This window comes from Triturus cristatus, chromosome 3_1 (assembly GCF_964204655.1).
Source record: "Triturus cristatus chromosome 3_1, aTriCri1.1, whole genome shotgun sequence".
Lineage (NCBI taxonomy): Eukaryota > Metazoa > Chordata > Amphibia > Caudata > Salamandridae > Triturus > Triturus cristatus.
In genome coordinates this window covers 582926784-582942195 of record NC_140583.1, presented here as the reverse complement: position 1 = coordinate 582942195, position 15412 = coordinate 582926784, and the positions used below count along the sequence as shown (strand labels likewise).

The 15412-nt window shown below is 45.5% G+C and overlaps 1 protein-coding gene across 3 annotated transcripts in view; it reads right to left on the bottom strand.

Moving 5' to 3' along the window:
- The window catches only part of MCTP2 (multiple C2 and transmembrane domain containing 2), a 765697-nt gene that overhangs the window by 138831 nt on the left and 611454 nt on the right, over positions 1 to 15412 (bottom strand). For all 3 annotated transcript variants that reach the window (XM_085644499.1, XM_085644501.1, XM_085644500.1), the window contains one exon: positions 3381 to 3500. In XM_085644499.1, coding sequence (XP_085500625.1) covers positions 3381 to 3500 — 120 coding nt within the window. The remainder of the gene's footprint in view (positions 1 to 3380; positions 3501 to 15412) is intronic.

Here is a 15412-nt window from a genome sequence, read left to right as displayed (position 1 = left end):
CAGTGTCCATTACATCAGTGTTTCCCAGTCTGACCTGGCCACCTGCTGCAAACCTGTCCCTGTAGCATCACCCTTCTATGCCAGTGGCTAATGTGGAACACAAAACATGCGTACCCCGACCATGCCCAGCCACTTACATAGGTATTTCAAGGCTAAGCTGCAAGTAGGCTGCAAGCACACCTCTGGAAAGTAATTTATAGACGACTTTTGAACATTGTGTGGTGTTACTACTTTCAGTCGAGAGAATGGGTGAATCAGTACTGGAACGTGGCAGACCATGGCATCATGATATAGCTCAAAGCTCCTGCTGACTGCCAAGCATTACAAAATAGGGTATCATACTTCTGACTGCAAAGATTGCCAGGGCCCTCCAATCATGCAGCATTGACCACTGCTTGAAGTCATTCCAGTCTTAGGCCTTGAAGGCATCTGCGTTAGCAGGATGCTAACAGACTGCGTGTCCAGCCATGGAGCCTCAGGTCAGTGGGACCATGTGCTGCCATCATCAGCCTGGATGGCCGTCTTAGGGCCATGGCGATTTCCAGTACAGAGTACTCAGTTGTGAAGGATGCTTTGTTCGGAGAGAATGCTTCACTGAAAACAAGGGTTTACCATAATAAGGGTAGCAATCTGAGTGGTACGTATGCTTGTTTGAACAGATAGAAGAATGTAAAATGAATTCATACCCCTAGCTCACTTCACCGCATGGACAACAATGACTACAGAATTAACAAATATATAGGTTATTCTCCAGGTCCTTCAACTGAAAGGAAAAACAAGCATTTACAATGCAACGGTCTCGGCATTGTTAAAGTTAGAGCTATTGGCATTGCTCATGACAATGCCGTTTCTTTAAATGTTTTAAAAACAAAAACATAAACAAAAATTGCCATGAGCAATGCCAATAGCTCTAACTTTACCAATGCCAAGACCATTGCATTGTAAATGCTTGTTGGATAACTTGACATTTACCTGCGTGCCCGGCTTATTAAAAAGGCTCCTCGCAGAGACGATGCAAATAGTTTGAAGCAAATCCGGCATTAACCAATGAGAAACAGCACAGCTCAGGACGGATTATGCACTCAAGGCTTCATGGGAAATATATTAGCAACTGAACGCTACCGTGCAGAATTACAGATGGTCAACAAATGGACTTTTCCGCCCATTAAATACAGCACATATCATATTCAAAGGCCCTGTTTTGTTTGCCGCGCTGAACACGTAAACACATTTGAATTCCACCCCAGTGTGAACTTCGAAAGAAAGAGATTTGTCCTCTGCTTTGACAACATGACGTCTCCCAGGGCTGAGATAACTCACTCGCGCTGGTTACCAGGGGGAAGTAGTCAGAGCTGAAAAGAAAAGCGGCCTTTATTTGTGTTCAGTTTCTAGCTGTACGTGTCCGCGAGCCTGTATTTCACCCGCCCGCTGCTTGCATGGGTATATATGTCGCCTTTTCATACTTGCGGGCTTATTATATGTCTGCCTGCACTTCATCTTGTTTGCATGGAATTGCGGAGGGGGGTAGCACATGGGGGATATGAGCGAACAGCACAATCACGCCAGCTCGGAGTAAATTACATTTTTAAAATTCTAATGCGACTTTACATTCGCTCGCTTTCACACTCTTAATTAATGCGATTCTCAATGTGGGAGACACCTCGGCCAGCTCACATGGGCTGCTATTTTCAATGACACGCATGAGCGAACACCAGTCACACCTTGATCCTGCCATCTCTGCTGCTGCCAGCAGGCTGTTACCGGGTCTGTGATATACTCCCCTCGCACGACATGGAAACAGAAAAAAGCCCCTCTCCTTTGTCCTGCCAAGGGTGGGGGAGGGAGGGAGAGGCGGCGAGTGGCTCCCGCGCCTCATACAGCAAAGATTGTTATCCATATAGACCGTGTAACTGTATATCCGGAGCGCCCTGGGTATAAAGCCTGCGCAACTGGGCCTGGGGAAGGTCAGGCGGAAGTGTTATCAAGGGATCTTTCAGTGCAATCCATCCGGGTAGTGGGGCCTGTGGGGGTACACGCTGCAGGACTGCAGCACTGACCCTGGCGCAGGCTGCCATTTGTCATCTGTCTCCAACATCCTAACTCGCACCTGCCAAATGTCACACGGCAGGGTGGTGGGGGAGGAGAGGTGGGAGCCGCCATTGTTCTAGAAACTGGAAGCACAGCGCGACCCTGCCTTGCTGAGAAGCTCTATATATGGATTCGCAGCACCGTAGCAAACAAGGCCTTAAGTTTCCTGTTCGAAAATGTCCGCTCGTTTTTACGTGTCTTCTAGAAACAGTGTCTCCATGTTTAAAGTCCTCTGTCTATGCCCATACATGTACTCAGGGACAGCTGGAAGAGGACGTACCTAATTAAGTTCTACGGACGCGTAAATCAGTTTTTCTTTAATCGGAACAGACTGCTATGAGCGAGAGCATGTTAATGTTTTTTTTGTTTAGTGAGTTTAGTCTTGTGTTTTCAGAAGAATGCTTTAAGTGTATTACGCCAGTTTGTGGGGGAATCGGAGAATGTTGATGTAGAAGCTCACGGCTGAATCAATATTTAGCATACAGAGTAAGAGCAGGGGGAGAGGACGCCAGGAACACCACCGCCTTTCTCCGAGGCAGAGCAGAAATGCCTCGGAGAAACGCAGCGTCCTTTTCGGATTCGGGGGCGTGTTTTGCTGTTGTCTCCTCCTTGAGACTTCTTGCAAAAAACACGCCCCCCGATCCGAAAAGGACGGGGCCTAATCTGAATGACTGACCTCTTCTCCAATGGCTGGCCAGCATTTAAGAGGCCAGCCAATGGAGAACAGGGGAGAAGAGGGGCGGGTTCAAGCCCCTCTTCTCCAAGTCATTAAATCTCTCGACTTCCGGTTCTGCCTTCGGCAGACCGGATGGTCCCGAGACCTAAAAACCTTCCTCGGTCGGGCTAATGACAATCTCTCATTAAATAATACATTAAAAAGAAAAGGTGTTGTAACAACTGCGCAAAGAGGGTGTGCAAACATTATGGGCTTAAACATCAGTTTTAGTTCATCGTGAGCCTGTATACTGACAGGAAATAAGAACACATCTTTTTCTAGTCTATTTGCTATCAGGCTTTCAGAAAATACTATCTTTCTCCAAACCACTGAATGTTTTTGTCTAATGGGAATGCAGCTGAAAATACCAAAGTTGGCCATGTGCTTTATTTCCTCCTGTGGCTAGCCTCTTTAAGAGAGTATTTTTTTGTAAAGAGAAAGGAAATGTATTCACCAAGAAAAGGTACGTCAACAGAACAAAACATTTTAAAGCCTAAAATGTGTAGCGAAATGCTAGGAGATGTTTTGGATGGCATCATTTTGCAAGAAATAACAAAGCACGTTTGCCTCGACTTACCAGATTGTCCTGGGCGTTAGTCTTCCCAGTGGAAAGGAGGGCGAAATTATAGGCAAACAGGGACAGAAGGAAGAGGGGAATCATGTAAAGCTCAAAATTCCAGACAGTAACGAGGAACACCTGGAACAAAAGGAGTAATTATTATGTTTTTGACATGTGTGAAATTACAAATTATGCTAAATATACCCTTTCCCTATTGTCGAAAGAAATATGCATATTTATGTAATTTTAAGCAGAGACTCTATTGTAAAACGAATTATTCATAAGCATGTCATATTTAAACTTTCTCTGCCTACCCTGTAGATATCGACACAAGCTCAAAGAAGACAAGAAAAAGTTTAAAGACAAGTTTCCTCTTGGCAGCTTTTACTTTTCAGTGGAAGGAATAAATACATGACTTACCTTAACCATAGTACAGATTGATACAATCTTACCTCTGCAGAATCCTAATCTGTTGAACTATTTGTGGCCAAAAGGTTGGAAACCCTAAAGTATTTTCCTCTATCTGGTGCTGTACATACACCAGGCATCCTGGTGAGGTTGTGCAGTGCAGAGCAGGGGCTATATTATCAAAAGTGCCGCAGTGGGGCAAAAGGCATGAGTCCACGTTTTGGCCACCCCATGCCACTTTGGATTTACAGAAGGGGCTACAGACACATGTGCAGTTACTTCAGGAGTACAGATTGCAAAGGCAATCTTAAGGTTTTTTTTTATTGTTAGCAATGGGGCATGGCCCAAAGCAAATGAGGAAACATTTTCCCAGTGCCATGTTACAGACGCGGGTGCAAAGGCACAGGAGATGTCAGAGGAGGGTGGCGCATTGATAGTACGCTAAAAAAGGGTTTTGTGTACAGTCAGTGTGCCCGACAGCACACATTGGAAGAAGGGAAAGAATGTCCCCTAGCACCATCCAGACATCCACTGCAGCAAGAATGGTCATTCACTCACTGCAACCACCTTCAGGTGCCTCTCTGAGCCCCTTTCCAATGTGGGCTGAGTTAAAGCCTGTACATTGAAAGGTAGACTGGCAGATTCAAATCGCTGGTATGCGTTTGAGGGCATTCATTGTGACAGGGTAAAGTGACACAGTCTGTGTCCAGTGCATACTCTTAAAGATGCATCATATGGGTCATATGACCAAGGCGTGATGACCCCTTATTCTTCGCAATTGCATGTCATCAATGCTCCTGTAAAACCTTAGGTCCTGCAATAGTTCCCACCACACGAAGGTACCAAGAACACTCGGCAAAGAAGGGGGTACTGCCGGGCATAAAGATTCTCATGATGAGGAAAAATAGTAACCATTAGAATCATCATTATCATTTATTCTACCAGATGGCAATCTTCATCTGTAGATTCTTAATGCAGTAAAACTTTCTGCCAGCCAATACCATAAAAATCTGGAGAAAAAAGGGCATAAGATATTTTTCAGAAAATGAATAAGTTCCCAAAGATATGCCGAACTTCTGTCCTTTCAAACAATGCTCCGGGATGAGCAGGAGAAAGAGTACTTGGTTTAGAATCTAAGAAGCCCTTCAAATCTTTCAGATTGGAATAATAGACTTTTCCTCTAGTACAATCAGCAATAAAATCCCAGGAAAGTGAAATTTGTTGGCACCCTCATAACGAGCTGCGAAGCAGGCCATCATCGACAGAAATAAAGATTATTTGGAAACTAGGGGTCTGGTTTAGAGTTTGTCAGATGGGATACCCCGCTACTATACAAGTGCCATTGAATATAATGCACTTGTAATAAGGCAGAAGGAATATCCGTCAGGTTTGCGACAGAGTATGCCATTCGTCAAACTCTAAATTAGGCCCACGGTATCTAATGACTCGTACTTTTTAGGGTCAATGATATGCAATTATTATTCCATCTTTTAAAAGGTAAGGAGCTGAATATTCAGGAATCTTTTGTTTTGTTTGCATAGAATTGCAAAACCTACATGTTGGAGACATGCATTGTAAACCGGCATAGACAAAACCAGTAACTGGGTACAAAGAAATTTAACGAGGGTAAGTGCTGCATAATATTTTTGTCATTTCTAACAAATAAAGGGCTGATATGCAAGAGTAGAACTAAATAAAGAAGATGGTAAGAACAAGCCTTCGCAAGAGGGGAGGGTGGGTGTAGAAGACAGAGAGAGGGTGGAAGAGACCAAGAGGAAGGAACCATGTGCAATAAATCAGATGATACTGAGGATGTGTGGTGGGAGAACGCCCCTAAAGTTTTCTTTGCGCTACAGAAAATCAAGTGAGGTGAAATAAATACATTGCAGTCTTTGCCAGAAAGGAGTTTTAAGTGAAATGGTGTGCTCTGGGAGAGAGGTCTGGTTGGGTGAGATGTGCCAAGGAAAAGAGATTTTTGAGCTGTTGGACAATACAAAACTCTTTGCGTGGTGAGCTTTTCTAAGGAACAGATCTGAATTGAATGTCTATGTGGGTGATCGTTGTGGGCAATACAATGCATTCTGCCAAAGAGACATGTAGTACATGACTTCCAGAGAGGGGGATGGGAAAGACTGAAATATATGTTGCTATAATGATCTATGGTAGGCGATGCTTTGTGTGAGAGAGAACTGCAGGGATGATGTGCCCAAGGAGACATACTGAAGTTAGCACATATATGACCCTGTACATGATGTTATCAGATAAAACTATCTGCAGAATGTGTGATGTGTCATGGGAGAGAGATTCAGAGGAAGAGAGATGAGCCTATGGAAGGAGGTCTGCAGAGAATTAGAGTTTGGAGAAAAAAGATCAACATATGCTGTCTTTTGAAGAGAGTCATGCTTTGGTGAGATGTTTCGTGAGATGAAGTACCGTGGGTTTTATGTGTCCTGAGAGAGGATCAGCAGTGGCTGAAAGAGAAGGGTGAAAGAGAGAAATCTAAAAGCCAATTAGTAGACTTTAATATCCCTGGAGAGTGAAATCTCTAAAGGTTGACATGTGCCCAGGAATTTATTCCACAAGGACTGAGGTGTTGCCTGGAAGAGAGAGCGGCAGGTAGCAAGAGTTATTCTTGGGGAGAGATCCTCATTCATGGGTGAAGCTTACCTTAAAGATAGACCTACAAGAGTGAGGTGTGCTGTGTGAAGATCATTAAGGGGGTTGCAAGGCCTTGTGAGAGCATACTGTGAATTTGGACTTTCTGTAATGCAGCACACTAGGAGCCTATCCTGCTACTGTAACACCACTGTAAAGGCTTTTCTTCACTCTGACAGTATGAAACCAGAATACCCCTCAGGGCTTTGAGCATGGCTCTCATTGTCCTATGCTACAGTTGTGGAAGTAGGCAGTGCGGTGCCCTGGCTTGGAGGGCATCGTTCGCTGTAGTCTTGCTGCAGTGGAGGGAACATTAGAAGTGTGAGGCAACCATAAGGATGGATCCTACTCAGTGTCTGTTCAGGACCTCACGGTGACATCCCTACTGAAGCCGCTGCCCCCAGTGTGACACTGATGCAGTAATGGGAGTTTCCAACGTGTAAATGGTGCAAAGGATAGATTAAGGCTGGATGACACTTCAGAAAATGGCAGCTCCCAGTGAGATGTCAATGAACCAAGAGCAGCTCACAGAGTGATGCAATAGACTAATCAGAGTGTGATGTCACTGACTTAAGTGCAGTTACTAATGTAATGTCAAAGCAGCAGAGAAAACCAGTGCAATGACACTGTGATAAGAAGTGAGTGGCTTTAGGGCAGCACCGTTAATTATGTTACTAGAGGAAGGCCAAGTTCTGCGTGAGAGGGTTCTATTTAAAAGCAGATGCAAGCATACAAAGGCTGTTTAAAGACTGCTCTCAGAGTGCGGTCACTGCTGTTAATGAATTGTCACTGCAGGGTAAACTACTAAATCACGAAGGGGGTTGGGCAGATCATGTAGTACTCAGTAAACCTCCTCTTCTGTGTTGGTCGAATTTAATAACGTTTATTTCCATTTTTTTCCAGGTGCCACATTGCAGAAACTGACACATAGGCCTGGTGTGAGCTGGGACTATTACAGAAAATGGCTCTCTTCAGTGCAAGCATATATATATACAAATTCAAGAGCGGCCATAAAACCCAAACTTGCGCCTGGGCAGGAGTGAAAGCAGTAACACCTGCTGGTTGCAAAAGCAGTGCTCAGCTTGGCTAACTCAGATCCACTGATGTAATGTTGAGAGCTGCCTTTATTTGAAGGCCACCTGGTTGTCTTCCACATACACGTAAAAGTTGACCCCCAATCTAGGCAACAGGTAGGCCACCGGCTTTATGTCTGTATTAAACTATAAGGAAGAACAGTAGGAACTGTGGGGAATGAAGATCTGAGCTGAAAGGTACATGGGAACAGAATGGGAGCAAATTCCTGTCTTAGGTCACCAAAGCCAGATGGAACTACCAGTTCACTACAGTACTGAGGTCTAAGACCCAGCCTGAAATCTGTATCATAATTTAGCAATCTCAGCAAAAAGTTGAACCCAATTTAGAACTACCCTTTCCATCAATTTATCAGGATTCGAAACAGGAAAGTAGGTCTACAGTTGTTCAAGTTGAAAAGCAACAGAGAAGGCTTTTTCAAAACGGAGTTTAGCATTTTGAACATCCACTCCATGGATGTTTTACAGAGTGAAGTGGCCTGTTATTCCAAAGTGTCAGATTTAAAGCCAATTTTGTGCATTATTTAAAGATAAGCTTTGGTTTGGGGAACCTAAAGGGAACTCGTTTGCACAAAATCAAGTTTGGATTCTTTTGAAAGGTTGCAAAATCTGACTGTCCACCAGCCTGTACCGCTATTGAAGATGAATTGCTAAGTTTTGCAATAGAATCCTGGGCAATGTGCCACCTTTTTCTAGCACCTTCTTCTTAGAAGGCCTTGTGCTGAGCTCTAGATTTAGAAGGCAAGTAGTTTAAGTAGCATATGTGGAGCTTAGTTTGAAAATTGTCCTTAACAATTCTTTTGAAACGTTTGGAGCCTACGCTATTCATCCAGCAAACTGTAGGTTTAATAAGTTGAAAGATATGAGGTTTTAGCATTGTGGGATCTATGCCTCTGGAGATAGAAACAAACATTTCCTTCAGGCCTCTCTGGCTTTATGCAATTCACAGGAGGGAAACAATGGTTCATATTATGATTATTAGAAAAGGATTTTTGCACATGTTTTGAGGGTATATCTACAGGCCTTGGCTGTGAGTTTTCAGACAGCATTCGCGGTCAGAAAAGCTAGAGACTTCCTCCTTTAACTACAGAGAGAACGACTTACAGATGGGTCTCTAACAGGTTGTAGTCAGGAATTTATGAATTCTCTAGGTAGTTTGGTATCTGCAAGTTTGGGCTCTAGACTCATTGATAAGGACCACTCTAAAAGAAATTCCAAAATTATCTAACCAGAGAACTGGAATGAAATCTTGAGAAAAAATGGACTGGGGACTAGACAAATATTGTAGCCAATGGGTGACCAGCATATAATTTGTTTACATTTAAAAAGTGCTTCACTGTATGCTGCCAAAGTTTTAACAAAACAAGAGGGCTGCAGACGTGCATCCATTAGTACTAGGGAAACATTTGCTCCTGTGCCAAACAGTTTTTCATCAAAACATACTGCGTACAGAGGAAGTTTTCTTTCTTAAAAGGAAAAAATTTGCATCTGTAAGGATATTGTCCTGAGCTTTATGTACATGTCATACTGTGACAATAAAGTGTGCCTTAATAAAGTGATGTACGCTTTATTGAGATACCAATAAAAATATATATTTAAAAAAAAAAGACACAAATGGACCAGGTATACAGGTCAGAAGAGGGCTAAACGAGAGGCGCTACTTGAACTATGGGCCATCTTCGAGGTGGCCCCAAGCTATGAGTCGATCCCCGAGTCTGTAAGCAAGGCATCTGCACCACCCACACCATACAGCAGCAGGGATATGCTCTCTCTGATGCGGGCTGCCCCATCCACCCCTGCATTGAATTACGCCGGTCCACTGGTCGAGGGTGCTGATGGACTTCCCACGGGCAGCAAGCCACCAGACCGGAGGGGGTTGAGGGAGATCACCGGACCCTCCAGCCCAGACGAAGTCAACCCCGGCTCAGCCCAGTGCTAGACTCCTTTGGGGTTCAACTTCCCACCCATAGGTCGCAGTCAATCGGGTCCAAGCAGAACGGGGAGGGCATACTCCTGACCACCAACACACAGGATGCCCTAAGATAAGAGAGAGTTTGTGGCCCTCCTGGAAGGTGATTCCACTAGTGGTGTGGAAGATAGGGAACCCAGTCCCCCAAACTCCGACTCTGAAAGGGGAGCTGCAGGCTATGCTCCCCCCAGATACGATCATGGTGTGGAGGAAGCATCAGGGAGTGAGTTTGAGGGCAAGACACTACCTAGAAGATCAGCAAGCAGCACAGAGCGAAGGAGGCAGCCCAGGTGGGAGCTAGAGGAGAGGCATGAGTTAAGGATAGAAAGAGAGCGAGCTCTCACCTGGAAGGGGGGAACAACTACCCTGGAGGAAGCCGGGGCTAAGTCCTGACACCCCACGGGGATGGGCTCGGGAAAGAGTCAGAAGGAAGGCCCCTAACAGAAGCATCCACAGCACCTGGTCATTGGCGCAAGAAAGGGGCCCTCCAGGAAATTAGTAGTCAGGCTAGCTTGACTGAAACATAACAAACTCAGAAGGAGCAGGGTGGCACCTTTACATGCGTACGAGGAGAGCTACGACGAGGACATTTGTCGCTACCCGAACACGCCAGTCAGGCAGACCAACCCCTTGAGAGATAGTATCCAGAGAAGAGGGCGAGGCCTTTACACTGCCTTTCTGCCATCTACTGGCCAACTGGACCAAAAGGAGGGCCAGTATGATTGGTCCTGGCTGGGGGAGGGATCCTTAAAACCAGAGGACATGGCAGTTGTAGTGTACTGGAGGGGACATACGAGATAAAACTATACCTACATGCAGGAATGTCTGAGATGACAAGAGCACTACTTACAGAAGCACTCTTGGCTCACTACATGTAGACAATAAGTAGTCGACATAGGAATACTATGTGATTCTCATCAAGCATTTTTCGTCTTCCATCCCTGTATGCAAAACACCATTGACGTATCAAAAATCAGGATGGATGTTAAAAAAAAGGCGCTCAGACCAATCACTACGTTGCATTGCAGCGTTCGGATTGGCTATCTGGAGGCTGGGAGCAGGGTGCTTTCTGCCCTGCGGGTGAAGAGGTCAGAGAGAAGGAGGAGGCAGCGGCAGACAGGTAAGTGTATTTTTATTTTCAACTCAACCTCCCTCAGCCCCCTGTGACCCACCTCCCTCACTGACGGTAAATACCAGCTGTCACTGTAAAGGGGGGGGGGTGGGGTGTAGTGAGTGACTGCACCCACCTGCAAGTTGATGAAAGGACCCCCTTTCACCTCTCCAGAGGGCTGCCATCAGAGGGTGCACTGCCAGTGCTCCACCTTTTAGCGGGCACACGGTCAGTGTGCCTCCTGAGAGCTTCTTTGCCTCTGTGCCAGTATCTGTAATACGGCTCGAACACAGAGGCAAAGGGATTCCGTCATTTGCATGGGGCACGCTCCCATGCAAATGAAGGAATGCCCTCTGACGATAGCGCTGGTGCTTTATGTGCTCCAGCGCTTTCAGTATTACAGAGGGGGCCCCACAAGCGTATGCGGCCCCTTCTGTAATACCAAAGTGCCCCGGGAGCATACAAAGCGGGCACAAACACCCGTGCGCCCCCGGGACACTTGTGTAATACGGCCATAGGTGCAAAAGGAATGCCTGTGAGAAGAAATGTCCCTGAAATTAAGGCTGCACAGTTCCCCTTCACAATGACCGCAGCCGCAACATGCCCTCCTTCCGAAGCAGGAGCCGGCACCACTATGGTAGCAGGTTAACATGAACATGGACTGATTTCCAGCTCCCTTTTGGAAATATAGAAGGCATTCAGCAAGAGATCCCTTTGTGTTTGCTCATTTAAAGGCTTACTAATACTGTTGCAAGCAGTGGCGGGCGGTAAGTTTTGGATGGAGGGGGCGGACAAGATACACACACACACGCAGACATACACAACCAGGCACTCACACACGCGTGTACACACACAAAAAACACATTCATTCACAACACTCTTTCCCAAACATTCATACATGCATGCACCAAACAATTTAAAAGAAAATAAATCACACTTACCTTCAGCAGGCTCTGCGCTGCCATGGCTGTTCAGTAGGCTTGGGACTGCTGCCTTCCGTCATTGGCTGACCTAAGGTCAGCCAATGAGTAACGTCATCACAGAGTGGGATGGGGTCAGTGTGACTACTGACACCACCCCACTCTGTGATGAAGTGTCACTGATTGACACTCGACCCTGGGTTCTTCAGGGCTTAAAACTGAAACGCCCAGGTGCGAGGCAATCAGTGATGGCACCCCTCGTCACTGAGGGGAGGGCCTCAGCAACCTTTGCTGAGCTGAGAACGTCACGTCTACCAGAGCTGTGACTTTCTCAGCCCAGCAAAATTCAGTTCAGGCAGCCAGGAGCCAGCGCTAAATGCGCATGTCTGGCTCCTCGAACTGAAAGGGAACAGAGTCTGTCAGGCTGATCTTTGTTAGGCCTAACAGACACAGTTCCTACGGGGCAAAAGGTGGAGGGGCGTGGCTCTTCCGCCCATATGGACCAGCCGCGCCTGGTTGCAAGGCTGCTTCTTGGCACTAGGAAACATAAGCTACACTGCCTGGACAAGCAAATACAATCAGGCAACAAAAAACAAATGTAACTGCCATGTGTGTCTCGCAAGAGGACTTGGCACAACCTTCATGCTATGAAGCGATGCCATGCTAGCGGACAAGGAGCGCGGCTTCCGGGAGGACAAAAAGGTTTTTATATCATTGGGAACTGGTGTATTGATGATTCGGTGAAGACACAAAGTACTGTGCACGATGCTTTGTGTGCTATATGGGACAATGAGGCGCAATATATAATTATAAGGCTAGTGCAAGCCACCGAGCATTCCCTGCCTCCGCTGCATTCCAAGGAGATTGTAATTGTATAGCGCTTACTTCCCCCGAGGAGGAGTTGAATGAGCATGTACCAGTTATTATAAGTGCTTCTTTTGACAACGATGCCTAAAATTATGGGTGTATAAAAATGTATCGCCATTAAATAACTCATCCAGTTCGATGCTTTTGTCCCATTTTGTTCAGAGTGATGTACCGAACGAACCTAAGCATAGACACAACCTTGTTTGTATTAACTGCTTTATTGTGCATCAATGTTTTTTTAAATGAACAAACTACCTGCTCTGACAAAATTGCAAAGGTCATGAACATATTGGTAGATGTGATGATAATTGCTTGCTAACTGTATTAAGTGTTTACGCTTCTGTTAGGAGTGTCAAAGTTGACAAGTGAATACGCTTGTGTTTGTATCTGGAAAGTATGCAGTGGAAAATCACTCTAGGTCGCTGAAAAAAAATTGTATACTTCAATGCAGGTTTACACGTAGATGATGGACAGCTGGGACACGTGACATGGACCATATGTTTCAAAAGGTGCTCCTGCCCGAAGGCAAGCTATTATTATACCCTGTGTGCTAGGAAAAGGGTAGGGGCATGGATTGTATGCGACCATAGTTAGGCGAATGGAGAGAGACGGTGCCGCGCTAGCGCGCTCTACAATAGCAAAAAGAAATGCAAATCTACAGAATTGTGGCTTTATTTTCAAGGTCAAACATCCATCAATTTTAATGCAAAGCAGCTTTTGCATAGGAAGAACGCCGCAGCTTCATTAACACTGCACGTCACGGTATAAAAAAATGCCTCATGGCCGCTTTCGAAACCTAATTGTTTAAATTTTTGTATTGTTTATTGCTAGAACTGTTTTGTTCTTGTTCCATGTGCCGATAACTAGTTTCGAACCAGGATTTCTAACCCCCTTCTCACACAAAAAAAAAAACCAGGCTGTGACAAATGATAAAAGCGCGCATTTAAAAGACTTTGATCCTGCACATTTGATTCCATTCACAGAGGAAGGCTAACCTTCAAGAGTAACGCGGGCGTAGTTTGGATGTGCTCAGCTGCGAGTGATCCGGCACGGCAGTTTAATGTACAGTAATGTGGTTTTTCGCCGGCCTTCATCTAAGACATGAAGAGCAGGGTTAGAGGGAAGCTGCGGCGCACGCACGTGAAACGACGACATCACGTACCGCGGAAGTCGGGTGCAGGGACGTAACAGCGAGCTGCTCTCAGATCTCTCGAGATGGGGAATAATTGGTCATTTTAGCTGAAAATTCTTTTTTTTCCCCCAACTGGAACCAGGGGTGAGCCATCCAGGAGAATAGGCCGGAGGGGGTCGTTTCGTATCTGCTCTTTCAACATCACAAAGGGGCCAGGGCGTCAATGGGTGAAAATGGGCACATCAAAATTATTACCAGGTTCTCCAAGGGTGTCATGGCTGCAGGGGGAGGCTTACTGAAAGTGACAATTAAAAATCTTCCTTTAACATTTAAGTGCCTTCCACCCTGCTGGATATCTGGTTGAAAAAAGTGTAACAATGTAGTTCTACTTCGAGTTAACCATTCTATATGACGATTAGAACTATGATGCGCTTTATATAGCATCACTGCCTGTGCATCTGCTTTTAACTACTGTGTATTACTCGAGCTTCATTTACCCACTTTATTGGTCATCAACTGACTAACATTGGAAGGGGGGGGGTCTGCAGGGGGCCCTTGTCCGCAGTGTGCATTTAACTGGCTTAGGCCCGCATGACAAGGGCCCAGAAAACAAAACAGAATATCCCCACACCGTGGTTACTATGGGTAACTCTGGGGATGGAGAAAATCGTGCCAATTATGATTTGGACAGCGAGGGACCATTACAAAATTGAAGAATTAATGGAGGAATCTGGTTTTCCAGTTTCACATCTACCCGACATTTCTCACTTCCCCCCCATACTTTTACACAAAGGTTTCGACTACTTTCTGTAGACAAAATCTCCATTGAAAGCAAGGAGATCCTGAGTGTTCCAGCCGCTCTCATATTTCTAAAGGGGTGGGACTCTGCTGTTACCGAGCCCACTGGAAGTAGGATGCCACTGACAAGGAGGGCCTAAGCCATTTTGCAGGTAGCATTATTCAATATATAAAGTATATGCCAATCTTAAGGCCCTAATAGTGTTGTCCCTTTATTGTCCCGTGGAAATGACAGGGCATGGCAATGTAAGTCATCTGCCCACTGAAGGCCAGAGCCAGTGAAAATGTTTTTCAATAAAGACAATATCTGTATTGTATTGTAATTTATATAGTGCTTACCAACCTTGACTAGATGTTGAAGCTTTTCGAAGAAGGACAGCACGCTTCTCCATCGAGTTAATTGAAAGTGATTTAGTTTGCATATATTGGGGAAGAGTTAAGTTGTTGTTCTCATGCACTGTCATTCAATCAGCGATGTATCGTGCCAACTAGTTGGAAGTGGTGCCTGGTATAATTAAAGTAAAACCAAAGGGGATGATGGACGGAGTGTTGAACATTGCAAGCACTCACCCCCAGTCAACTGATCTGGGTTTAATCCATCATCATTATTTAGCTCACTCCGCCACCCCAGTTCAGACACGGCCATTTGCAAATCAGTCTGACCCGGTATTGCTTTGTTCGCCATAAGTTAGCAGGGTATGCCCAGACGTGGGTCCCTTGCTCACTTTGCCACCGGATTCAAGCTAGCATGGCTGATGACAGCTGATTAGCCAGAAACCGGTCCAAGGATGCTTGTTTCCGGTCCAGGGAAGACATGGCTTGGCAGTTCGGGCTGGACTGTTCCCATGAGGCACATGGTCAGACTGATTTGCATATGGCCATTTCTGAACTGGGGTGGCAGAGTGAGCTAAAGAATGATGATGGATTAAACCCAGATCAGTTGACTGGGGGTGAGTGCTTGCAATGTTCAACACTCCGTCCATCATCCCCTTTGATTTTGCTTGGTATAATTAAAGGCCTAGTTTAGTGGTTATTCATGGTATAAGCAGGGCTTTAAGAGGGATGAAAAAACGGGGAGGTGGTCTCTCAATGTAATTAA